Source organism: Lygodium microphyllum, chromosome 4, assembly GCF_053477565.2.
Source record: "Lygodium microphyllum isolate KBCC chromosome 4, Lygodium_microphyllum_v1.1.10, whole genome shotgun sequence".
NCBI lineage: Eukaryota > Viridiplantae > Streptophyta > Polypodiopsida > Schizaeales > Lygodiaceae > Lygodium > Lygodium microphyllum.
Window position 1 is genome coordinate 32,650,792 of NC_141138.1, and position 27,969 is coordinate 32,678,760.

At 44.1% G+C, this 27,969-nt stretch overlaps 1 protein-coding gene across 4 annotated transcripts in view; it reads left to right on the forward strand.

Annotated features, from left to right (window-relative positions):
* The window catches only part of LOC148036925 (RAF-like serine/threonine-protein kinase 20), a 55,536-nt gene extending 28,260 nt beyond the window's left edge, over window positions 1–27,276 (forward strand). For 3 of the 4 annotated variants that reach the window (XM_087675851.1, XM_087675852.1, XM_087675853.1), the window contains exons 7-9: window positions 26,509–26,631; window positions 26,726–26,813; window positions 26,945–27,276. In XM_087675851.1, the coding sequence (XP_087531977.1) occupies window positions 26,509–26,631; window positions 26,726–26,813; window positions 26,945–27,135 (402 nt within the window). In that variant the 3' untranslated portion in view covers window positions 27,136–27,276. Of the gene's footprint in view, window positions 1–26,508; window positions 26,632–26,725; window positions 26,814–26,944 lie in introns of those variants that run through there. The other variant, XM_087675854.1, reaches the window with a different exon arrangement.
* Window positions 27,277–27,969: the final 693 nt, after the last annotated feature.

Sequence of the window (27,969 nt, forward strand, 5' to 3'; positions counted from 1 at the left end):
AAAAATGTATTTTTATTGGATACTCTTTAGAGCAGAAAGGGTATCGCTGTTATTACCCTGTCACATGTAAGTTCAGAGTGAGCAAGGATGTCATCTTTGATGAAATGAGCAGTTGGTATGCATCTAGTGGTGATGCATTAGATGATGATGATGATCATGACACTCATCTGAAAAGCATGAATCACGGACTCTTAGTGGACTAGAGACATCATCTGGTAGTCCTTGGTTTGGGAGACTAAGGAGTAGCTCTACATCTTTAGGTGCATCTAGTAGCACTACAGGTAAAGACAAAGGAAAGAATAAAGTGTCAGATGGCATTGATGCAGTTCTTGATGGAGACTCCAGTGGCTCAGAGAGCTTAGATGATGAGCTTGGTATTCCTTTTGTCAGGACACCAGGTGTACAGAGAGCTCATAATAATGTAAAGGCTCCATTGAGTGATCCGGTGGTATGTAGATCTAGCAGGGTCAGATATCCTGTTAAAAGATTTGGTTTTGAAGGTTATGCAGCTTACCATTATGCTTATATGGTGAAACTAGTTGAGGATGTTGAGCCCACTTGTTTTGAGGATGCTGTTGGTTATACTCATTGGGATGCAGTAATGGATGAGGAGATGGTTGCATTAGAGGCCAATAAGACTTCGGATCTAGTATCGTTGCCGAAGGGCAAGAAAGCTATTGGATGTAAGTGGGTTTATAAGATTAAGCACAATGCAGATGGTTCTATTAGTAGGTACAAAGCTAGGCTGGTTGCAAAAGGCTATGCCCAGACATATGGCATAGATTATGATGAAACCTTTAGTCCAGTTGCTAGGATGGCAACTGTCAGATATGTGATTGCTTTCGCAACAGCCAAAGGTTGGAGGTTGCAGCAAATGGATGTGAAGAATGTCTTCTTGCATGGTGATTTGCAGGAAGAAGTATATATGGATCAGCTAGTAGGTTATGAAGATTTAGAGCATCCCATGTATGTGTGCAGGTTGAAGAAGGCGCTCTATGGGCTCAAGCAAGCACCTAGAGCATGGTCTGACAAGATCAGAGAGTATCTTGTCAATATTGGCTTTTATGTTTCTGATGTTGATCACTCACTTTATGTGACAAAGGAAGATGCAGGTTTGGTCATCATAGTCATCTATGTGGATGACTTGATTATTATAGGTGATAGTAGTAGTGGGATTGGTGAAGTCAAGGATTTTTTAAAGAAGAAGTTTGAGATAAAGAATTTAGGTGAGCTAAGGTACTTCCTTGGCATTGAGGTGATCAGATGTGATGATGGTATATGGCTGTCCCAAAGACAATATGGCTTGAATATGTTATCCAAGTATGGTATGACAGCATGCAAAGCACTCTTAGTCCCGTTGGAGCAGAATGTAAAGTTGAGTGCTGATGTTGGGGATGAGATAGAAGACCCTTCTATGTTCAGGAGGATAGTGGGGAGTTTGATTTACATGACCATTACAAGGCTAGACTTGAGCTACGCTGTTGGTCTTGTGAGTCAGTTTATGCAAGTACCTAGAAAGCCACATTTGGATGCAGTCAAACGCATATTGAGATATGTGAAGTCCACATTACATTATGGACTTTTCTATGAGGCAGGTTTAGATGTACAGGTGTTTGGATACCCAGATGCAGATTGAGTTGGTAGTATGTCTGATAGAAGATCTACCAGCGGATACATGTTCTCTCTTGGTAGTGTAGCAGTTACTTGGAGCAGCAAAAAGCAACCTACAGTTGCTTTGTCGAGTACAGAGACTGAGTATAGAGGTGCTGCTGTAGCAGCATGTGAGGTAGTATGGCTACAAAAGTTATTGGCTGATTTAGATGTGTAGGTGGAAGGTCCAGTTGTCATATATTGTGATAACATGAGTAGTATATAGTTGGCTAGGAACCTTGTGTTCCATGCTAGGACAAAACATATTGAGGTACACTACCACTTAATGAGAGAGAAGGTACTAGCAGGTGAGATTGCTTTGGTGTATGTCAACACATAGGATCGGATAGCTGACATCTTCACGAAGGCATTGGATACAGAGAAGCTTCAAAAGTTTCAAAGCTTACTTGGAGTTGCAGAGATGCAGTTGAGCTTGAGGGGGAGTGTTGAGATGACAAGCTCAACACATGCGGATATTGATGATGGACTGCCTGGTTAGATGGGTCCACATGTCTACACTTAGCACGTCGGTGGTCATTATGACTCTCGCATGGCCACTGACTCATTACTTATTATATTCAGGTTGTTACACCTATTTATAGCTGGTATAGTTATAGCGCCAGTCGACTAGTGTAGTCCGTTATGCATTGTTTGACTTAGTATGCCACTTTCCTTTATGTTGTATCTTATCTATACTGTGTGTACATTGTAAAGAGTGTGAAAGAAGAAGAAGAAATCAGCAAGAAAACGTTTTGGCTTCCATCTCTCTTCTTGTCTCTTGAGTGAGCTTCTTCTTGTGCATTCTGTGTGTGTTCGGCGCAGCATCTTGAGCAAGTCCCCCCACTACGCGATTCTTGACATTGGGCCTTTCAAAGTTTGTGCAATTAGCCGAACTGGCAACTTTAAGCTCGAGACTCTAGACGGTGAGGGTATAGGCTTCTTCAATGGCAGTCGCATTAAGAAATACTACTCTCCCACGCATCCGCTACATGAGCTATCAATGTTAGAACCCCTTGTCAAGGTACGAGTCGCCACAATCACGGAAATTGATGATGAGGATAAGGAAGCCGTAGAACTTGCATACCTCCACATCACGGTCACTGCCAAGCAAATATGCGCCTTCAATGCCTTGATCGACGAGGGAGTAGACTTTAATGTCTTAACTCACGATCATTGGACTCAACTTGGTAAACCACCACTACAGCCCACTAATGCCAAATTAGGCCCATATGGGGGCTGCTCATACGCACTTCTCGACAAGTGCAGGGCTTCTGTTGCTATCGAGTTTGAGATTGTACCAATGATCTTCTACGTGTTGCCAAACACTAAAGACGCATGCACGGAGTCGCTGCTAGGGCGAACCTTCAAGAAGCAAACTCATTGTAATATCGATTATGAGTCGCAGCGCATCCACCTCACCATACGCAACGTCTGCATTCTTACAGCCTTCAGTAAGGGCTGCGCGACCTCATCAAAGTCCACAAGGCCACCGGTAGAAATACTTGTAGCTAAGTCTACGGAGGGGGGTAGTGCTCGGCCACCATCCACTGAATCTCACGAGCCGCCGTTCACAGCAGCAAAAGCTAATGCCCAATAGCCTAAGTTTCAATGGAGGCCTAAACAACTGTAACTGCCGCCTAGGAGTAGACGCTTACGTCTTCGTAATACAAGAAACTCTAAACCTAGGAGGCCGAGACGCAGTTACAGAAATCGAAGCATGATGAAGCCAAGATGGGTTCCTAAAGCCCTCTTGTATGCGCAAGACTTCTATGAGAGAAATGCTTGGATATGGATTCCTAAGGCCCGAATGGCCCAAGGCACTACTCACACGTCGCCCTCAAGCTTGATCACCCCGAGCCCCATAGAACCTCAAAATCAGAAGCCGTAGGACTTCTAGGACTCACCTCCTACAAGCTCACCCATACATAAGCCCAGAAGAGTTGAGCAAGCCTATCGGCCCAAACCACAAACGCCTTTACACACTTCAACCCCTGCTAGTGCCGATAAGACTTGCCAAACCCAATCCAAGTGTAGCAGCCCATCCGTAGCAGCTACTACTCCGACGCTCATCCACGAGGCTCAACCACTGCTTCATAGGCAACTGCCACCATCTGTCGCCAATTCTTCTAGTCCCATCAAACTCCAGCACCTGCAGGCCTTAAACCCTTCTATGAGCGGAAATCATTCTTAACTCTGGCCGTAGACCTAGCCGAAGACACAGGGGATGACGTTATTGCTTGTCTTAGACGCTTAGATGCCACGTTCGTGTTGCTGGCTCTAAGTTATGACCGCTTGGACTTAGGCCTGTTGCAAGAGCCTCTAGCAACTGAAGTTTGCACGATGCCTTGTTCCCGGGAAACATTCGAATTCACATTTGTCAAAACACCCCACTCAGCTGCCAAGTTGCTATACACTGGGATATCAAGAGAACAAGCCATCAAACAGTGCCTCATTATGTCTTACGATAAGCGCATGACTTCTTCCATCATTGACAAAGAAGTCGAGGAGTTGAAAGCGTTAGCTGACACCGGCTCTCCATTTTTACGAAACTGGTACACTCTGCGATTGCAGTGGGAACTCGAAGGATGTCAAATCATGACCAACGCTAAGCAGCGCCGCGCAATCAAGACATCGGAGTATGACCCAATCTATGTCGCACCCACCTCATATAGAGTGTTAACCACTCTTTGTAGCGGATCCATGGAAGAGCACATCAAAGGACACCCATATCTTGATTGTCTCCTGACCGAAGAAGAGCTACACATTGCTAGCTGTGTCGATTTTGGCGATTTTCTAACGGATGTCCTCACTTATATCATACACGTAAGTACCCGACCCTTCGATCTGGACTGCAAGGCTCAGCTGGAGTATAAACGAGAATTCTATACTTGGCTCATGTGCAAGTAACCCTTATATTTGAATGCTGAATGCCCTTGACCTCCTAACCTTCAATCCTAGGAAGGATGCCTCTCAATCTGGAGGGGGAGGGGGTAAGGTGAATGAAATTAAAACCAATCAAGATCAAGCAAACGCATAAACACATAAGAAAGTGGTGATGTAGAAGGAATGTCACAAAAGCTTTGAAATAAAAGGCAAAAAGTCTGAAGGGAAGAATCTATGGTGGATCTTAATGCTTTCATTCAACAAACATAAAGTCTTTCTTTTCAGCAAATTATTATTTTTAAAAGCACTAATGGGAATTATGGTTCATGACAGGAACGAAAGATGTATAAGACCGTGCCTACCGACTCCCCTTCACGGAAGAGGAGAGGACCCAGTACGGCATCTCTTTGGAAAGCCGTGCCTACAACTAACTAAAATTTCGAACCATCCATAACATCGAGGAAGTAGTGGCCAAGGAGGAAACATCTAAGAGGGTCGTAGAGCAGTGCAGCCTCGCTTAGTATCTCGAGAAGTTCGCATAAGAGCCTGACCACACAAAGTGTATGGAATTTCTCAGAACTTACAACCCGGATCAGGAATGTGGAACTGTAACAGTGGGAAGGGGGGAGAAGGCCCAACAGGTACAGGTACCCTTGAACCCAGCCTTGGTGGAGAAGGCACTGGGGTTAGGGCCTAAGGTGGAGAAGAAGCAGAAAAGAGACGTCTATGCCATGCTTAAGATGAAGAGGGAAGAGCTGCTGACCAACAACGGTATCAGCATCCAGGATATCCTTGATGTTGAAGCCCGCATGCAGGCAAAACTGGTGCACTCACTGTTCTCCAGCCAGCGCTACAATTCCCTCATGCACCGGATCAGCGTGCTTGTGCTGGAGAACGTGGCAGCTTGCACCCTGGATGAGGTTGACTGGAATGGCTATGTGCGCAAGACCATAGACTAGGCAGCAAAATCACTAGCCTTGGGGAGCAAGCCAGCAGGCGGGGAGTCCCCAGCCTCCAAAAGCATTGAGAAGAAGAAAGCCTCATCCAAAGCCTCTTTCATCGGCTATGGAAGTGTTTTGACTGCCCTTATCCAGGAGGCAGTAAAAGAGGCACAGGATGCAGAGGAAGGAGAAGGAGAAATGCCCGACAGATCACCCCCTCACCAGGACTAAGAGTTGTCTAGCGACAGGACCGAAAGTGACGAAGAAGGGGGAGAACAGAAGGAACAGTCAAGCAAAAAGCAAGCAAAGAAACCTAAGAAGAGGACGACACAAGAAAAAGCAGGACGAAGGCCGCTAAAAGAAGGAGGAGGACTTAGAGAGAGCAAAAAGGGAATCCCTTAAAGAGGCGGAAGAGAGGGAGAAGAAGAAGAATCAGGAAGCAGAAAAGTCGAAGGAAGAAGCCAAGAAAGCCAAGGTGTTAAAACAGGAGGCCAAAGAGAGGAAGAAGAAAGGAAAAGAAGAAGCAGATAAATTGGAGTAAGAATCTAGGAAAGTAGAAGAAGAGAGGGAGAGAAGGGCTGTTGAGGAAGAGGAGGAGCTGAGAAGGAAGGAGGAGGAAGACAGGGCTGAAGCCACACGTCGGTCTATAGAGCAACAAAGCAGGGCAGATGACCTAGGAGCTCTGAGCCTGCCCAGGGAAGAGGGGCCAAGCTCAAGCACTCAGGTGCCGGAGATCATACCGTCAGCCGCCACTGAAGGCAATGGTAAAGCCCCCATCCATCCTATCCCGACTCTTCTGGTGCCTACCACCGAAGCAGCCACCCTCACCCCAAGCACCCGCACTAGTGCCGATGTCTCAAACTTTGTGGCTTGGATGCAATATTTCATCAATAAAGAATTAGCCCAAGGGAAGAGCATGGAAACCATGGCCACGGGGTAGAAGAGGCCGGCCACAGATGCCAAATTTAGACAAGATCCAAAAGGAGGCCTCAACCACTCCGATCCACACGACGATGACGCCACCAGCTAACTATGACGAATGCATTGCTGAATTGCTCTCTCAACTAGAGAAAGCTAAAGAGGAGAGGAAGATAGCTATGGCCGAGTTAGCTGCGGAAAAAGAGTCGGTAGTTGCTTTTCAGCTTGAAAAGACCCGATAGATAGCCATGCAACTGAAACCAGCCTTCCTTTTTGGAATGGGTGGTGATAACCTGATTTAAGAGTTAATTACAGCAATAAATAAATGCACATAAAATGAAATACACACTTTACCATAACATTCTTGGACAGTAGACACCCTGTTGGCCCCAAAATTTGCGCCCCTTGCGGTATTTCTTTAGCTTTCATTCAATTGGAAGGAGTACAACTTGAGATTCTTCAATCTCCTCCTGCTAACCAATCGCTTTTGCTGTCATAAATGACTAGCAAGCCTTTTGGGCTATTTGCCCCTTGATTCACCTAGGACTTCTTCTCCAATTTGACCCTTGGCTGGCCAAATGCTGCCCCAAATCAATTCCGGATGGGCTGGCTCTTGAAATCCCTTGATAATCTTCTAGTATCAGCTGCTGATTTCAGTCCCTTGAGCCTTCAATCTTTGGCACGGATCCCAAGGTGGTTGCTAAACCCTAATTTCTGCTGTAAATTAGGGTTTACTGCAGAAATTATAGATCAGGCCACCAAAAATGGCTGAAATCTCCTCCAAATGGCTGAGAATTGCTGAGAATGGCTGAGCATAGGCTGAAGGAGATGAGAGAATGCTGCAGAGAGAGAGAATTCTGAGATTTGTCGCGAAGAACTGATCAAAATCAGCTGCTGCCTTGCTTTACCAGCCCCAAACGGATGCACCAACAACAATAGGAGCATCAGAGACTGTGATCTTCAGGAGAAAGTGCATCAGCAGCAATTGCCAGCTTCCCAAGGTCAAGAATATGCAATCTCCATCACCAAAATGGTCTCCAATGGCTGGGAAATGGCCCTAAAAGCTGGCAGCAACAGTCCAACACCTCTTTCTAACAGCTCCAAAATGAAAAAACGAGATTTCCCTCTCCCTTCAGCCCTATTTAGCCTTTCTCCCACTTGCATGGGAAAGTTTTGCCAAGTGGCAGCTTTCTTAATCCATTTTCAGCAATTTTCAGCCATTTAATTAATTTTTAAAATTAATTAATTCTGAAAATTAATTCAGCCCTTAATCCATGCCCAGAAAATTGACCTTGCCCATCCAAAAATTAATTGGCTAGGCCATTTGCAACCCAAAGTGGTCCCATGCATTAATTGACCCTTTGGACAAGCATTAATCCATTAATTAATGCCTAGTCCCTAGTGTCACCATTGACACTTAATGGCCAATTAATGGTCCTAGGGGCAAACTGACACCAAAATTCATCTAGAATCTAACAAGTGTAACTTGTTACAACTTTTGCCTTTGACACCCATCTTTTTACAGGGTCCTTCGGCCTTCAACTGTTTAAAAAAAAGTAGCTTGCACCTCACATGTGCAACACATGTGTATCTTTTAATTGCACATTTGATTAATCCTTCAATCAAATGTCAATTAAATATAAGCAAAGTATCAAAATTTCACGTCCTCGTGACAATAACAAAAGGAGATCTTTGATCTCAAATAGAAGTTGAAGGCTAAGGACGACAGGGAGTAAAGTTGGAGGCAATGGTTGGAAGATGAGAATCAGGAGTTGGTAAAAATGCAGAGGGAGTATAAACTCTTGATCATGCAATATGAAGAGCTAACCGCAAAGACTAATCAGATCGAACGAGGCATGGAGGAGTTTGCCACCAAAGAAGAGGAAAGGAAGCAAGAGGAAGAACAACATCACAAGGAGATGGAAACCATGACTGAGAAGCTAAACTTAGAAAGAAAAGAGCAGGAGAGAACGAGCAAAGAATTGAAAGACCAAGAGCAAAGACTTATAGCTCTGGTGCAAAGGCAGGGGGAAGGCATGGAGCAAATGAAGACGAGAGTCGAAGAATGGGCGGGACAAAATGAACGGAGGATGAAGACCTTGGCGCGTCACCTGGCTCTCGTGGAAAATCCTCGCAGGGAGCAGAGCTGAGGCCGCCCAAGTAGCCTTCAATACTCAATAGAAAGCCTTCTTGAATATACTAATGGATACCACCCACTCAGAGAAAGGGGAGTCTCTCAAGGTGGCAAAGAAGAAACTAAGCATAGCCTGCAGGACCCTGCAAGTAGGATTGCACATGCCACCCCAACCCGATGTCGTGGGGCTGAGCCTTGATGATCAACGGAAGTACTTATTGATGGCCAGCTTAACCCCCTAGGAGATTGATGCACTAGGCTTTGAAGAGGAAACACAGCAAGCAGATCGACAGAGAAATGAAGTTGAACTCCAATTTAATATGGGCAGATTTAAAGAAGAGGTGATTCCACAACCCCCCTCGCCACATTCCCAAGAGTAGCCAATCAATTGACACATCTGCGGAAAGACAAGCCGCCCTCAGGGAAAGGAGAAAGAAACTGGTGGAAGAAACCAGGAAACAAATGAGAGCCAAGCTAGTCGTGCAACCATCTGCATCCCTACCACCATGCCCAGATGATCTCTCAGCAAGTTTCCACGTTGAATTAATAGTTTGGGAGCGACAGGAAAGGGACAAAAAACCCTTCTCCTTTAGCTTCCTTCTGTCCAACAGCCTAAGGAGAGTCGTGCCACTTAAAGTAGTGGAGGAAGTGATTGCGATTGGAAGCCGACTAGGCCAACAATGGTTGGAAGAGAGAGAAAAGAATCCCACTCTCTGGGGGACCGAAGAGGCAGACTTTTGGCAGAATAAGGTCTTTGAAGTGCCACATTCTGTACAAGGCTATAACTGCCAGCCCATGTGGAGGAGACATGTGTGCGACATTAGCATGCTCGCCTGGATGGCCTTTTGCAGCACCTTACCCTACGAGAGGAACAACCCTACGTTTATGGCGTACCCTCGTAGGGTAGGAGTGGATTTTGACGCTACCCTCCATGGACACTATGACTTTCCCATTATCTATAATCCTAACTGTGCCTCTTTTGAACAAGCTCTCATCTTCACCTTTGAAAGCCTAGAAGTTTCCATGACTCGCTTTCTCACCGACTTTTCCTCTTGCCTCGATCCAGCCTCCATAATCACCTGTATCTACCTTAGGCTTCTTAAACTCTTACTTAAGCAGAATCCTACCTCACAAAAACATGGCCTCCCACCCCTCTTTTGATCCTAATGCCATCGATAGCTGTGCCATGACGCGCTTGATGATGAGAGCTAGCCTTCTACCTTCTTTTTGCCTAGCTCTTCTTGGAGATATGAACGATAGCCAGTTCACTCGATGTAACCACCCCTTCCTCTCCACCACTTCACTCCATGTTCGGATGAATCTCAAGGGATACATGTAGAGCTGGCAGTTTTTGAGCAAATCTATCCGGCCCCCTTCTCCATCTCACTTTGACGATGAAAGTTAGAAACTGGCTGACATCCTGGCTTAATAAAAATTTAAAAAAAAGAGAAAAAGAAAAAGAAAAGAAAAGAAAAATAAAAGAAAGAAAGGAAGGTAAGAAAATACATCACACAAAAAAAAGACATGGAAAGAAAGACTCACATGAATACACAACCAGGACCACACAGGATACAATCACTGCACCTAGGGGTTCTCAAGTTAGGTGTGCCCGGTGGCTTCGGTCGGCCGGCTCCACTTCTAACCCCCTAGTCCCTTTTTGACCCCTCACTTCACGCTTAGGGCACATCAAGGGTAGGACATACCTAGGGAGGTAACATTCGCCTATGGTTAGACCTGTCACCCTATGATACACACACTGCACCTCCCTACCGCACGAACGGGGTCCTCAAGTGTGGAACATCACCCAGGTCTGCCTGTGGTTAGATCCAGCTTCCTGTTCCACCAGCACGAGCACAATTCATCACACAGTAAGGTAGATCCTCCCCTTAGGTAGAGCACCGCACCTTCTCCTTTCAGGTACTACAAAATGCGGCAAACCACCAACTTCGGAGGTCCCATCATCCACTTGACATCTGATTGGCTTCTCCGTCAACCATCATTGCCAAAGCTTCCAAAGCATCTGAGTCCACATGTGGCCCTACTATCACCTGACCAACAACTTACCAACCGCCTACTCTTTCCCAACAAGCAACTCGAAGTGCCATGGGAATGGCATCCGTCTCGGAGGGGGGTAATGTTAACCTTAATTCGAGATGGCGGAAAAATGAAGGAAAAAGCGGAAAAAGGATGGAAAAATGAAGGAAAAAGAGCAAAGGCGTAGAGGCGGTCCCTAAAGCTAAGCTGAGGCAAAAAGCACAATTTTAAATGAAAGGCGCTTCAAAAAACTCTAAAACTCTTGTAAAAGAGTGTCAGGCTCCCTCCTGTGCCATTTGTAAAAGAATAGATGGGTATAGGCTTAGGGCATGAAGCAAGAAGAGGGAATTAGAAAAAGGGACCTTGTCACAATGGCCGGTCATGTAAAAAGAGATGGGTGTCCATGGGATTTTAGGGTTTTGTATATAAAGTTGAAAAGTGAATGAGAAGCTCATTCTTTGGTGTGTGGCCAACAAGAGTCCTCTTTTCTTCTCTTCTTCTCTTTCACCTTGCTTGTGTGTGTGCTCTCGAGAGAGGGAGCGTGAGAGTGTGAGGGAGTGAGTGAGTGTGTGGGAATGAGGGACCAAGAGAGTGAAGCTCTTCACCATCTTCTCTTCTCTCTTATTCTCTCTTCTCTTCTCTTCTCTTTTCTGGCGCGCGTGGCTATGGTGGATGGAGCTTGGAGATGGAGGAGGCTTGAGGATGCTTGAGCTAGCATCTAGGATCGTGGAGCTACCGGCATGTGTGAGAGAGGAGGCGACTCATTTCGGCATCAAAGTAAGCTCACTACACCCTGAGAGGATCGATGGCGCGTCAGCTAGGTGAGAGATAGCCATGAGAGCGCGCTTGAAATGTTTGAAACAATAAGCACTCTGTGGGTCTTGGCGGTTGAGCGTGAGCTCCCACTACATGGTGTGTTTGCCTGGGCCTCAAGGTGGAGGAGTCGAGGGCAGCGCGTGGGGGGGCAGCACGAAAGGTTGCAGGTGGGCAGAGTTACCCTGCGAATAGGGTGCAAGGGGGTGGGCGGGTGTAAGAGGTGGTGCAATGGAGGTAGGCGGCAGGGGTCACATGGCGGGGGGTCGGCGAAATGGCAAGGAGGAGGGCGTAGGGGGGCAGCGTGGTGGCGAGGATGGGTGGTGCAGCTTGACGTTGGGACGGGGGGGGAGCAGCGCGATGGCATGCTGCAGGCAAGAGGGACGGGGGGCGCTACGCCAGTCAGCAGGGGTATTGACGGGGTTGCGATGACAGGGGTGAGGGCAGCGGCATGTTGGTAGGAGTGGATGCTCGTGAGGTTACCGGAGTGACAGTCCTTAAGTGTCCAGGTACCACCTAGTATCTATCAAGAATAATTTGTTACAGCTTTTGCCGTTGACACCCATTGATTTCTCAGGTTTCTTGGCTTGTCATTGTGAAATAACTAACTTGCACATTACATGCGCACCTCACATTTGCACAGTTGATTAACAACTTAGTCAAATGCTAAGCAAAGCATCAAAATTTCACGTCCTCATGACACGACCTCTTTAAAAAAATCTCTTACTCAGGCTACTTTTTGTGGACACTCCAAATTGTGGTGTCTAATGACTGGTCTAGGATTTGAGAGGGGGTGTTAGAGGTGACTCCCTTGGATGAATAGATAGACAATTTTTGGGCAGTGGGCAGGCAGACAATTTTTGTGCAGCAAGCAGGCAGTGAGGGCAGATTACAAACAGTGTGGGCAGGCAGTATGGGCAAAATCATGAGTAGGTAGGACCGTGCAGATAGTGGACTGCAGACTGCTCAGCCTGATTAGGTGGATTGCCACATGATGTGGTACAATAGTTGGCCAGAGTCAGACCATCGGACTTGCTTATTCTTTTCATCTCCTGCAGCCCATTCAGGTAATCTTGGACGTGGTGGTCATATACTTTTTGTTTTAGTTAGAGAGAGTGAGGTGACACTCATCTGTACATATTCTACTTCAGATTTCAATCTTCAACTTCACTCTTTTGCGAGTTTGGATGTGGGTTGGGGGGGGGGGGGGGTTGTGTGTGTGCGTTCCATTCTCTCTCAACTCATGCATCTGCTTCTACAATGTTGCACTTTGACAACAATATCCACATGGCCAGAGTTAGGTTGGCCTACTTGCTTATTCTTTTCATCTCCTGCAGCCCATTTAGGTAGTCTTGGGCCTAGTGGTTATATTCTTTTTTGTTTCCATCAGAGAGAGTGAGGTGAGGCCGGGTGCATACCCCAAGACTCATGTGTACATTTTCTACTTCAGATTTTAGTCTTCAGCTTCACTCTTTTTTGAGTTTCTTTGTGCGTCTATGTGTGTGTGTGTATGTGTTCCACTCTCTCTCAGGGTGTGCATCTGCTTCTACAACATTGCAGCGTGTCTACAATATCCACATGAGTGTGGATGTGTTTGGCAGACAAGAATAGTGCTATTATCAGTTTTGTACCAAGCTTATTTTTTCTCGGGGAAAAACTTGATGCAATGTTTGTGGTCTGCTAGCTCATGTAGGCTTGACATTTTTGGCTTTTGGGACACATGTGGTTTGCTAGCCCATGCAAGCCGAGCCTTTTTTGGCCCTTTGGACACTAGAACATCATTTAAAAAGCCCCTACCGTAGGCACCATGCCATAGGTGCCCATCAACCATTGAAGAAGCTTTGCTAGGCCACAAGTTTTAATCCTAGGATACGTGGCCTTGATAGCAGACAATATAGATGGATAGTTGCATGGAATATGTCAGCCCCCTAACACTTGCTAGCAGTTGAAACAACTTAGGAAAATAAACTATATATTTGTGATGTTGAGATCTACTCTCTATGCTTGTTTTGCAGGGATTACACTCACTAAAATTATTGTTCCTGGTAGAGTAAGTTTGAAGAAGTGTAGAGGCTTCTCAAAATTTTAAGAACTCTCATCAAGCCACAATTATATCCTATTGGATAGCTATGAAACTCAATAGTTTTTGAACCTCATATTTTCCCATAACCCTTGTTTATATTATTGAGGACCACTTGCACAACCTTTTGGAGGTCATCCATTGACTCCAGCTCCCTTGAATATGAACTAGAGTTGTAATGCTTTTCAAACTGCTTATATGGAAAATTTTCCAAATCATCGATAACTCCAATTGTTAAGCCACATCCTTAAGCTTGTAAAAAAATGTTGGAAGGCCCTTTCTTATGGGGTGTAAGCTTTGCAAAGGCACATTCAAATTGCTTCACATACTACTTTTGAATTCTTATGTAGAGCCACTACCTTGACAAAAGATGATCTCCCATCCATGGTTGTCAACTACCTTAGTAAAGGATTTTGAGGTTAGGTATCTTGGTATGATGGTTGTTATTATGTATTTAAGCAGTAGTTGTAGATATTAAAGGCTATACTGTTTAAGTTGAAGCAATGAGATGGTTATGATAATAAAGGGGGAATTGAAAATTCTCAACCTTCAACAAGGGCAAGAATGGTGGTATCTAGAACCAAGGAATGATGATTGGGGGTGGGGTGACATATACAGAATGCAATTTAGTAAGTAGTGATGGAAGACTTTGGCCTCAATTACCTCCCAGACTTTTAATCTTCAATTGCTAGATACAAATGTTTGGCAAAACATTTCGTTGAGAGACTTTTAGTAAGCAGATTCGTAGGATTGTTGTCAGTCGAGATCTTGACAAGCTCAACAAACTTGTCCTCTACCATCTTTCTAATGAAGTGATAGCGCACCTCAATGTTTGGCCAATTGAATATCACTCATAGAATCCGAATGCAGTGTAGAAGTAATAGTAATACCAAGGTCTGCCACAAGACTGTCTCACCACAAGGGCCTCTTGTGAGAGTGCACAACGGAAAGAGGAAAGTGAACATGGAGAGGAGATAGAGAGAATGCAGGAGAGAGAAGGAACAATGCGACTGCAATGGTTGAAGGTGTAAGGATGCAACAGTCAACCCCAACAGGTAGCTCTATGCGTTAGTGTGGGTTATAGTTACCTGGAACGGGGAACAGGACCTCTTGGAACGGGGGGAACGTCCAAGGTCAGGGAATGGGAAGGGGGGGAACGATACACGTCTTAAGTGCCCCAAATATGCCTTGCATGACCCAAATTGCCCCAATAGTCCCCCAATGCTACAAATCGCCTAAATTGCCTTAAATGCCCCAATATTGACCCTAATTGTTCTCAACGCTCCAAAAATGCCACAGATTCCCAAATGCCCCGAATGTCCCTCTAATTATTCCAATATCTCTCAATGCTCCAAATTGACCAAAATGTCCCGAAATTGACTTGATTATCCCCATAGCTCTGAATTGCCCTGAGTTGGCCCAAATGCCCCAATTATCCCAATTTCCCTTGAAATTAGACAATATAAATGGCTGATTACCTTGGAATTGAGGATAGGTTGAAATTTGACTGTGATTTGCAAGAGTTGATAATATTTGAACTTTGCATGGACTCGTGATTGGCTTATGGCTTGTCTTGACACTTTGAATCTTCAACCCGAGAGAGAGAGAGAGAGAGAGAGAGAGAGAGAGAGAGAGAGAGATTAGTGTGTGCACATTAGTCAATGGAGATGGGTGAACATGTGGTAGAAGAAGTGTGACACAAGCAAAAAGAAAAAATAGAAAATATGTCAAATTTTGGTTAGTAGGCTTGAAATGGTCGTTTCAAATAGGGAATGGCAAGGAATGGCCTTGGGAATGATAGGGAACGTTCCTTGGCCTTTTCACCACCTCGGAGGGTTTGGAATGCGTTAGACCATTCCTACAAGCCGGAACGACCGTTCCCTGTTTCTATGGTGTGGGTTCTAGACGGTAGCAAGGGGATGAGAAAATGAGGAAGGTTGGCTGATTACCAAGGATCAATGATGGATAATGAAAGTGGGAGGGTAGATTGCCTATATATAGGTGAAAAAGAGGGAAAACCCTAAATGTGGTCAAACCTCTAAAAAATAGCCAAAAGTGAAAAAAAAGAAATGCACTAATGTGCCCTCCATCTTAAGTGTTTGAAACACATAAAATGATAGACAAATACAAATTTAGAGCTCCTAATGTCCTCGTTTGACTTAGATTGAGGCTCACAGGAGGGAGATGATCAAATAGCCAAAAGTGCACAAAAAGAAATGCACTAATGTGTCCTGCATCTTAAGTGTCTGAAACATATAAAATGATAGACAAATACAATGTTAGAGCTCCTAATGTCCTTATCTGACTTAGACTGTGGCTCACAAGTAGGAGATGACCACATAAGACACACGATTGCTAACACCTCCTCTTAGATCTTGGATGTGGTGGAAGGCCAAAGGAGATGCGGATTGGAGGGTGGTAGGAAGAGTGCCGATGCTTATGTAGTGCGTTGATGAAGAAAGCCAACCAAGGAGCAAGACTCCCTCCCCATATAAAAAGCCACTCAAACAGAGAGCCACCAAAGGGAATGGAAGCGGAGAGGCCTTGAATAGATCACTCCAAAAAACTCCAGTTGGAGATGGGTTAGCCAAGCATCTAACCCAACTATGAGATGATAGGAGGAACTATTGAAGGCACCATAAGTTGCATAGAAACCCCAAGTACCAAGGTCCTAGTGGCAAGGAATGGTGGTTTGATGGTGAAGAAAAGGGGTAGCTGCATAAAAGAAAGGCCCAAAGTAGAAAACTCCTCATGATCTTGGGAAGCATCCTCTAAAACACAAAGGGCCAGGAAATCTATAGCTACATCACCAATATTGTCCCCCTTTGAAGGGGATGGGAGGTATGAGGAAACTACCAGAGGAGATGGTGGGGGATGGGATGAAACCTGCGGGATAAATGGTCCACGATTGGGAATGGGTGTGGGAATAGAAAACTACCTCGGAGGGCCTTGCACAATGGAAGGGGAAGGGAGCATAGATAGCTTCCTCTTTTGCCCACTTGTCACAAAAGTGGCTCTTATAAAAGAATCTTCAATAAAAATGGCCGGCTTGGTGTAGACAACACGGGTCCTGAGACTAGGAAAACCTTGAACAAAGAGGAGAGGGAAGCCTAAGTTAGGAACATGTAGGGCCTAAAATATAGAGCTCAATGGATGGTTAGACAATACAAGCAAGGTGACGATACTACTAATAGGCATTGAAGAAATGTCACCAGCAGTGATGATACTTGTTGACTGACAGAGAACCTATAACAAATCACCTTGGGGAGTCACAGGACTCCATGCACCACTAGTAAATGAGCCAAGGCTGCTTAGAAGAAGAGACATTCAAAGAAGGCTCTTCCATCTGATAAATGTGTAGAAACATTGACTCATCAAGAATAGCAGATGACGAAGTAGAGGTAGATGAAGACTTTGACAAAGGTGAGGGTATATCCTCCAGCAATTCGTCTTGGGGTGTGAGGTCTTCCCACAATGTGGGCATGTGGAATATCTTCCATGCTTTCCCACAAAAGTTGTATCAGAGTCCGAAGATGACTCCAAGATCTTCCTCTTTCTGTTCTTTTCTTGGCTTGTCTTGTACTTGTAGCTAAAGTAGCATAATCACAAGCTCCGCAAGAATTTGGTTCATTGTGATGCACATCTTGCTCAAGCACCAATGGGACTAGCTCCTTCTAAGTGAGAGTCTCTTGGTTACGAGAAATGAGAAGACTTGTGTAGAACACATTATATGTTGGTGATGGAAGATCTGAGAGAAGTATCACAGCTAGGTCCTTCGAAGAAATGTTTGTACCAAGGAATAACATCTCATCTTAAATCTCCTCCATCCTATGGATGTGAGCCCTCATTGTAGGGGAATCTGTGATAGAAATCTGTTGGAGCTTCAACTCAAGAGCTGTTGGCGGAGCGTCAACTCGAGAGATATGTTGGGAATAAAGGCTCACTGTGCCTTTTACAGGGTTCGGGTGTGAACACACCCTTACACTCTTGTACTTTATATATTATCAAAACCTAAAAAAGAGGTACACTCATCTTTGTACCAAACATCTAGTGTGTTGTGCTCACACTCCTATCTACTGCTCTCTACTCTCTGTGCGATATCTGACACTCTCACCCTCAGCTCCCTCGGTCTTGATCCAATAGGCTTTAACAAACTGTATTAGAGCTAGTGACAGGCATCAGGCCGCAGGATAGGTGAGCATCTGACATTGACACGTGGCGTGCAGGCCCGTCGGCAGGCAACAGACAGTCAGGGTGAGCAGACTCGTGCAGTCCCGTTGACAAGCAGCAGACAGTCAGGGTGAGTGGACTCTTGTAGTTGACAGGTCGAAGGCGGGCTCGACAGGCAGGGGCACACGACGGGTAGTAGGCGACAGGTTGCAGGCGCCTTAGGGGCACACGACAAGTAGTAGGCGACAGCCAAGGCGGCAGTTTCGACGGGTAGACGACAAACGTAGGTACACTGGCAGACAGCGGGACAATGCAGTGACAGTTCGCAGGCCAGGCGTCAGATTTGACGGGTCCTGGTCAATGCCAGGACAGGCCTGTCTCGTTTTCTTTTCCTTTTCAAAAATTTCTCCTTAATTTTTGCAATTGTTTTGCCGGGCAGTCACACGCATAGGCACAATGTGAAATTTTGCCCAAGAAAATTGGGGCTTTTCTCCCATCTCAGGATTTCAGCGAAGTTCAAGACAATCCGACTCATAAATTGCACATTTTGTGCACATTTGTTCGAGAAATTTTGGGGCTTCTCACATTTTAGTGGAATTTCTGCAATTTCATTGAAATTTGCGCACTCTGAACGCAAGAAAATTGGAGCTTTTGCAAAATCCCTTCAATTTGTGCAACAAATGTTTGGTATATGCACTTGGGTACGTGTATTGATGCAATTTGAACGGATTACCCTCTAAAAGTTTGGGGCTTTTGATCAAAATTGTCAAATTTGTGCTCGGGAATGCCTTTGGAGCAGAAATTGTAGGGAGATTTTGGGGATTTCACATGTAACTAGTGGCTTGGTCTCTAAATGTGTCAGTATTTGCTTGAGGAGTGCAGCAATAGATACCTTTTTAATCCGGAAAATCTATTTGCAGATCTGAAATTTCTGCAATCTCGGGATTTTTCATTGCTGGTAGGTACTTTTGTGTACTGTGGTTACTTGTGTCGCATTTGGGCTTGCCTTTGGTGAGTGGTTAGTCAATTTGGGATTGCAAATTATGGCTGGAAACAATGACAGCAGTAATCTTTTGCACATTAAGAAGCTTGAGGGTGAACATAATTTTGGAATTTGGTAAAAACAATGCTACAATGTCTTCGTGCAGAAGAAACATGTAAAGCCCATAAAAACAAAGGGAATCAAACCAGCAGACGTGGAACAAGACGAGTGGGATGACTTGGACGAGCTTGCCTGCTCTACCATTGAGCTCTTAGTGTCAGACAACTTGCTCTTTAACATTGAGGAGTTGGATTTGGCATATGCAATGTGGCAAAGGCTTGAAGGATTGTATGCTCAGAAAAGTGTAGCCAACAAGGTTTAGTGGTTGAAAAAATTAATGGACTTTCGCATGAAAGAAGGTACAGCCATGTCTGTACATTTGAACGAGTTTAACTCAATTTTTAGTCAGCTAATTGCTTTGGATTTCCATATTGATGAAGAGTTCAAGGCTACTTTCTTGCTATGCACTTTGCTTGAAAGATGGAATACTTTCAGGACAGCTTTGAGTAATTCGAATGCTCAGCTGGAATACTCTGATGTGGAGAGTTCTTTGCTGATGGAAGCACTCAATAGGCATAATAACTCAGCAAACAAGTCTTCTAATGCATTGCATACTAGAGATAGATTTCAGCACAAGGGCACTTCTAAAAACAGAGCACGCAACAAATCTCGTGGCAAGAATGTGGAGTGCCATCATTGTGGCCAAAAAGGGCACTACAAAAGGGATTGCTTTCAACTGAAGAAAGGGAAGGGCAAAAACAAAAACAATGAAGCCAACAAGGCTGAAAACAAGGACAACTAGCCTGCCAAAAAGAGCAATGTGAAAATAGAAGAGGTTAATGTAGTCACTCATGATAATGACAGTGATGGTGATGTACTTATTGCTTCTTCTTTGGATGCACATGCAATGATTACAGATTTTGAGGATGATATTCACACTTGGATACTTGATTCAGGTACGTCCTTTCATATCACACCATATCATGAGTGGTTCTCTGACTACAATGGTGTTGTACGTGGTGCTGTCCACTTGGGGGATTACTATGCATGTAAAATTGCAGGCATCGGCAGTGTGAAATCGGAATTTCAACATGGTTCCGTGTTTGTTTTGCATAATATGAGACATGTACCTCAGCTCAAGAAGAGTTTGATAAGCACAGGGCAACTAGATAATGAAGGCTATCACACCACCTTTAAGGATAGCAAATGGAAAATATGTAAGGGCTCCCGCATTGTTTCCAAGGGGTCCAAAAGTGATACTTTGTATTCTTTGCATGTATCTAGTGTGCATGACCATGTTGCCATAACTGAGCAACCAAGTGTTTCTTTGTGGCATAGCTGATTGAGACACATGAGTTAATCTGGAATGAAAGTGCTCTCTCGTTTGGATTATTTATCATCTTTGAGGTATGCTGATTTTGAACAGTGTGATCATTGTATTTATGGTAAACATGCTCAAATGTCACACAAAAAATCTCTTTCTCTAGAGTATTCACTCTTAGAGTTAGTACATTTAGATGTATGTGACATGTCAAATGCCAAGATTATTTCCAGCGGGAAGAAGTATTTTATTACCTTTGTTGATGATGCCACATGCAAAGTATGGGCTTATCCAATCCGTTGCAAAGATGAGGCCTTGGATAAATTTAAAAAATTCCTGGCACTTGCTAAAAATCAGACCAGCAAGACGTTAAAATGCCTTCGCTCTGACAATGATAGGGAATATGTGTCCAAAGCCTTTCAAGTCTTTTGTGACAGCAAATGGATTAAAAGGGAGCTTACTGCTCCTCATAAACCACCCCAAAACAGTGTTGTAGAGCGTATGAACAGGACCATTCAAGACAAGGTCTGTAGAATGCTGTCACATGTTGCTTTACTCCATGGATTTTGGGTAGAGACTGTTATGATAGACGTACACTTGATTAATTAGTCACCAAATAGATCAACAAATCCCTCAAGAAGAGTGGTCGGCCAAGCCACCTTCGTATACTTAAGAGTGTTTGGCTATGAGGCATTTGTGGACATTCGCAAGGAAGAACACAGCAAACTTGAGCCAAAGTCCTGTAAATGTATTTTCGTAGGTTATGGTGATGAAGGTGAGATGGGTATCGATTATAGGATCTCGAGAAAAGGAAAGTAGTACGCAACAATGATGTTAACTTCCGAGAAGATCGCATGCACAACAATTGGAAAGAAGAGGGGAGGTCAGAAGGGTTGTATTCTTGGAGGATGTATCAATAGGACAACAAAGAAGGCCCATTAGACAACAACAAATACCTGGTGTAAATGTTCCTTGAATGTAGGGAATGATGCTGATAATGATGAGAAGGATCTTGTCCATGATGTCCCACAAATTCAACAAGGACATGTGCCGTTAGAACAACTTGAACCAGCTGTACAGCACGTCGAACCTGTAGAAAAGCAAGCTGTTAATGCAGGCCATTGGGTTTGCAGGTCGATCAGAGTGCAAAGACAACCAAATAGGTTCGTTCCTGGTGTAAACTATGTGCCTGATTATGTCATGTTAACATATTGTTTTGAGCCATCATGCTTCTAGGAAGCAATGGATACACAAGATAGTAAGAAATGACACAAAGCAATGCTATCAGAGATGGAATCTCTCATGAAGAACAACACTTGAGATTTGGCGCATTTGCCAAAAGGACAAAAAGTGCTACCTTACAAATGGGTTTACAAAATGAAAGTCACCATTGCCTCCATATGTGAAACTTAGTGTACCATTGCCTCCATATGTGAAACTTAGTGCAGATGACAACTCTACATCAGATGATGGAAAGACTGAAATGGCCAAGATATCCTATGCTTCAGCTGTTGGTAGCTTGATGTATGCTATGGTTGCTACACGTCCTGACATTGCATTTGTGGTGGAAGTGGTTAGCAGATACATGGCATATCCTGGCAAAAAGCATTGGGAAGCAGTGAAGGATATCATAAGATACCTTAAGGGCACAAAGGATTTGTGTATTTGCTTTGGTAAGCAGAAGTCATCTGTTGTTGGGTTCATGGATGCTGACTATGCTGGCCATTGTGACTGCATGAAGTCTACTTCAGGATATGTGTTGATGTTCACAGGTGGAGCAGTCTCTTGGATATCTAGACTGCAAAAGTGTTTCGCGTTGTCTACTACAAAGACAGAATATGTGGCTGCCATTGAGGCATGCAAAGAGACTTTATGGCTTTCATGTTTGGTGAGAGAGCTTGGTATTATAGAGATTCCTATCCTCCACTGTGATAGTTAGAGTACTATCATGCTAGCACGGAATCCTGTCTTTCACGCAAAGACAAAGCACATACAAGTGAGGTATCACTTTATCAGGGATTTACTTGACAGCAAGGGCATTGAGCTTGTCAAGGTACATACAGATGATAACCCTGCAAACCTTCTCATGAAGCGTCTTCCAGCCGAGCAGTTTACTCATTGCCTCCAGATGATGGGGTTGGATAGTATATGTATCTTTCAGCTTTGTATATACACAAACTTAGTTGATTCTTTTCTCTACCTTCAAGCATGTTGCCTTTAGGTGGAATAAAGGCTCATTGTGCCTTTTACAATGTTCGGGTATGAACGTACTCTTACACTCTTGTACTTTATATATTATCAAAACCTAAAAAAGTGGTATACTCATCTCTGTACCGAACATCCATTGTGTCGTGCTCACACTCCTCTCTACTGCTCTCTACTCTCTATGTAATATCTAACACTCTCACTCTCAGCTCACTCAGTCTCGATCCGACAGGCTCTAACATGGGTGTCGCGAAAGACTAGGATGCTCATGCCAACGTGGAGATGATGATGCCAAGCAAGGAGAAGGTCTCCAGATTGAAAAACGCAAGTGAAGGTAGAGCTTGAAGGAGAAGGGTGTTTGATGATGGAGGAAGAGGGGTGAAGAATGACTGAAGAGTGGTGGGGTGGTGAAGAATGAATGAAGTGATTGGCTATTTATAGGCATAAGTTGTCTGGGGTGGCATACCACTATGTGGGTGCCCATTGAAAAAGTGGCCAAAATGTGGACACCAGTCCTTTTTGGGGCTATGAGTGCGAAACCCTAAATGAAGTGTGTGAACTGAAGAAGTGGTTTCTCAATAGGGATGAGCTTTTATTCCTTGGTATAGACATTTCTTCGGAGGACCTAGTTGTGACACTTCTCTCACATCTTTTGTCATCAGCATATGATGTGTTCTACACTAGTCTTCTCACTTCTTGTAGCTAGGAGACTCTCACTTGGGAGGAGCTAGTCCCATTGGTGCTTGAGCAGGATACATGTCACAATGAGCAGTTTCTTGCGGAGCGCGTGCACATGGCTGTGCTTATGCAGTGTTCTCTATAGTAGGTATAAGACAAGTCAAGTAACTGAAAGGGAAGAGGAAGAAGTTGGAATCATCTTTCAACTTTGATACAACTTTTGTGGGAAAGCGTAGAGGATATCCCATGTGTTCTCATTGTGGAAAGACCTTGCATTGTGAGAAGTGTTGGAGGATATATCCTCATCTTTGTTCAGGAGTGAAAGGTGTATCTACATCGGAGCCTTCATCTATGGCTACTTCGGCACTCACTATTTCCACTAAGCAAGTGTTTCTACACATTTATCAGGTGGACAAGCCTTCTTCAATTGTAACGACTTTTGAGCAGCCATGGCTCTTTGGTAGTGGTGCATCGAGTCCTATGACTCCACGAGGTGTTTTGTTGCAAGATCTTTGTTTGTCAAGCGCATTGTCACCGTTGGTGACATTTCTTTGGTGCCTATTACTGGTGTTGGCACCTTGCCTCTATTGTTTGGCCGTCCATTGAGCTTTGTTTTTGAGGCCCTATATGTTCCTAAACTTGGGCTTTCCTCTCCTCTCAGTTCATGGCCTTCCTGGTCTCGGGACCTATATTGTCTTAACTGAGCTGGCCGTCTTTATTGAAGGTTCTTCTACAAGAGCCACTTTTGTGATAGGTTGGTTGGAGAGGGGGCATTCCATTGTGGAGGGCCCTTCGAGGAATCTTTCTATAGCCACACCTGTTCTGAATCATGCACCATCTCTTCCACGGGTTCCATCCTATCTCCCACCATCTCCTTTGTTGGTTCCCTCGTACTTCCCATCCCTTTTAAAGGGGGACGATATTGGTGATGTAGTTGTGGATTTCTTGGCCCTCTGTGTTTCAGAGGGAGCTACCTATGCTCCATTCCCTTTCCATTGTGGAGGGCCCTCCGAGGAATCTTTCTATAGCCACACCCGTTTTGAATCATGCACCATCTCTTCCACAGGTTCCATTCTATCCCCCACCATCTCCTTTGGTGGTTCCCTCGTACCTCCCATCCCTTTTAAAGGGGGATGATATTGGTGATGTAGCTGTGGATTCCCTGGCCCTCTGTGTTTTAGAGGGAGCTTCCCATTATTGTGAGGAATTGCTTTAGGGTTTCGAGCCTACTTTGGGCCTTTCTTTTATGCGGCTACTCCTTTTCTTCGTTATCAAGACAACATTCCTTGTCGCTTGGCCCTTGGTCCTCGGTGTTTTTATGTAGCTCATGGTGCCTTCCATAGTTTCTTACTATTATCTCATAGTTGGGTTAGAGGCTTGGCTCACCCATCCTTGATTGGAGTTTTTTGGAGTGTTCCATTCGAGGCCTCTCCATTTCCATTTCCCTTTTGTGGCTTTCCATTTGATCGGATTTTTATATGGAGAGGGGATGTTGCTCCTTGACTGGCTTTCTTCATCGACGGACTACATCGGCATTGGCACTCTTCTTGCCACCCTCAGATCTGCATCTCCTTTGGCCTTCTGCCACATCGAGGATCAGAGAGGGGGTGTAGCAATCATGTGTGTCGTGTGTGGTCATCTCTTGCTTGTGAGCTTGAGTTAGAGTCAAACAAGGACATTAGGAGCTTTGTAGTATTTGTTTGTCATTTTATGTGTTTTAGACACTTTAGATGGAGGGCACATTAGTGCATTTCTTTTAGTGCACTTTTGGCTATTGTTTAGTGGTTTGATCACATTTAGGGTTTTGCTTCTTTTTTGCCTATATATAGGTAGCCTGCCCTCCCACTTTCATTATCCATAATTGATCCTTGGTGATCAGGCTGCCTTTCTCATTCTCTCATCCCCTTGCTACCTTTTGGCACCCACATTGACAAGTAGAGTTGGATACTGGGGCTGACTGTTGCAGCCTTGTACCTTCAACCATTGCAATCACATTGTTCCTTCTCTCTCTTGCATTCTCTGTCTCCTCTCCGCATTCATTTTCCTCTTTCTGTTGCACACTTTGACATTATGACACTTCCAATACAAGGTTATATGGATTTCGATTCACTCTACAAGTATGGATTTAGATCGGAGTTACAAGCCTTCTCCGTACACTACAAATCCTAATGCATTCAAAGTAGTCACAATTCATTGTTCAGTTGCATTGTAAGATTAGGAGGTTGCAAACAGCTTGGGGAGTCTGAAAGAGCTGTGGGCTTAATATCTGAACTCCTCTTTATGTGGATGCATGAGAGCTCTACAAAAGTAAGCTTATCCTAAGCTGCAGCAGTTGTGACCTTGTGTCTGCAGGGAGTTTGATGCAAGGTCATAGAACAAATTTCCAGTTAAAGTAGCTGGTTAGGGAACTCAAAGTACTCATGGAGCATGCTAGTGGTAGGATCTGCCTTTGAAACTTTAAAGTCATCTAACTGTATTTCTAAATTGAGTATCTTTGCTTGAATGGAGCCATCTAAACTGCATTCCTAAATCAAGTATCTTTGCTTGACTGCAGCCATAACTTGTTGCCATAAGTAGAATGAGGCTTTAGCATAAGATATTTACAAGTGGATCACGTTTATGCATTGAAGACCTAGGAAATACCCAAATTATCCTTACCAATTGTCATAATGCTCCTGAGTGTGTGGGTCTTTTACATTGATGACTGGAAATATAGGTAAAAATTGGCCATGGTACTTCAGAAAATTAGGCTTTGAGCAGTTGGAATCTGTAAAAATAGGAAAACTTTCGTGGCTTCAGAGAAACTTTGAAAACATAAGATTGACTTTTGAGAAGACGCATTTTGGTCAGCAGCACATGCCAGTGACTCATTGCCACACTATGAAGCGGTTGCACATCATAAGAATTTGTTAATGGAAGAAGCATGATTTTGTTATGTAGTGAACCAGTGCTAAGGGTGCTCTACAGAAAAAGGCACAGGCTGCCTGTATGCCATATCAGGTTGTCACTATGTGACATGAACTTGTCATGCTTCTGGATGTCTGCATGCACCTCAGGACTAGCAGAATTTATGGAGGGGAAAAAATCTGTGTTTCTGGGTAGTAGGCTTGGCAAGGGCTGGAGGGATAAGTTGCTCTACACCTATAAAATGGTCCGGTTGACCAAGAAAGGCACCAAAATTAAGTGTGAGGTGAAAAAAATGAAGCTGACATCTGAACATGGTCATGATTCACTTTGCCAATAGCATCGACCTATGCCAGGGTGACTTCTGGGAACCAAGTTTGTCAACTCAAAATATTGGCAGAGAACACCACTACCATTTGTTTTGTCTGACCATGTCTTGCCTCAATGCAAATCAACCACCAAATTTCTCCCTGCAAAATGGTAAATACATCTATTTCTCTGTCCCGTCAATACTCTCCAAAATCTATTATCAGAAGTCCTGCGTGTGGAGAGACTTGTTCAGCCTGTGCATTGTGCCTTCTGCTGTAAATGCAAGATCTTCAGATATGTTTTTCATCACTTGTGTATTTACACCAGTTCTAATGGGATTATTTATCTCATACATGTACATTCGTGTCTCATATATCATACATTTGGTACACTAACATGGCTACAGTTTTTTAAAAAATATGTCAGGTTGGTGATCTGGGCCTCTCTAAAGTAAAGCAGCAGACCATGGTTTCTGGTGGTGTACGAGGTACGCTTCCATGGATGGCACCTGAGTTGCTGAATGGAAGTAGCAGCTTGGTCTCAGAGAAGGTGAAGACTTATCCAGCAAGTGGGATCTTATTTCCATGATTAGGAAAGCCTATTGATTAGTGTACTGAGCATTTATTCTATGTTTACCCATCAGGTGGATGTTTTCTCATTCGGCATAGTGCTGTGGGAGCTTCTAACAGGGGAGGAACCTTATGCCAACATGCATTACGGTGCAATCATTGGTAGTGTCTTCATATCTTTCTGCAGCCCACGTGTTTCTTTTTACAAAAACAAAATTAGGTCTCCCTAATCCATGGAGACTTTTCCATAAGAATGGAATTACTGATCTCTGATGTAATCTGGTGAATGCCAGGGGGCATAGTAAACAATACCTTACGCCCTCCAGTTCCTAGGTGGTGTGATCCTGCATGGAAGGCATTGATGGAGAGATGCTGGTCTGCAGATCCATTTGAACGACCAACCTTCACTGAGATTGCTGGAAGCCTGCGAGCAATGGAAGCCTCATTGCATACCAAGGGTCAAGGACCATCTACTAGTTCATGATAGGAAATGCCTTGATGGGATAAGCTGTGTCTGGCTTCAACTCAAGTTAGTAATGTATGCAAAAGTAGACTATTAGTTCTATTAATTATTTATTAAAGGGGATCATTATATTCATTTATATTATGAGTTGGAGTCCATCTATATTGAACAGCAGTGTTTGGCTACTTTGTCCCCTGAGGATCTCTGTATTCATGAAATGATTAGTTTTGTCTACTTTGTCCCCCCAAGGAGCTTGATATTCATGAAATGATTAGCTTTGTTGTCCATAAATCAAATGAACATCTCACATGGAAGTGCAGACTAAAAAGATGGGCTTGTTTAGCAAGATACTAAGTTCAGTAGGTATGCAGAATTCGGTCGAGACGATATCTTGGGACACATGGTGACATGACTTGACCCCTAAAAATACAGAGAAAAAAACATTTCCCCCCCTTCATACAACAGTTTATCCTTGTTAAGAGTTGCCAATTTGTGAGAATTCTGTACCTCCTATCAACATGTCCAATCATAGTACTGCTGCACTTTTGCTATTGAGCAATACAATTACCAGTTTAAACCACCTTACAGATGCCGTGTAGAATCTTTTTACTCCAGTGTATGAATGCGATTTATCAGATAAAGAAATAGGAGAAGAGATTATAACTGAGCCTATGTGGCATAGCAGACCCTTGTGAGCTCCAGACTTGATGGTCTGGTTTTTAATATCCAACAGATATTTGTGAGTGTGCAGTGGAAAGGGCAGTGAACACAGAGAGGAGACTGAATGAATGCAGGAGACGGAACAAACTAACTGCAATGGTTGAAAGATTAGTGTGGGTGCTAGATGATAGCAGG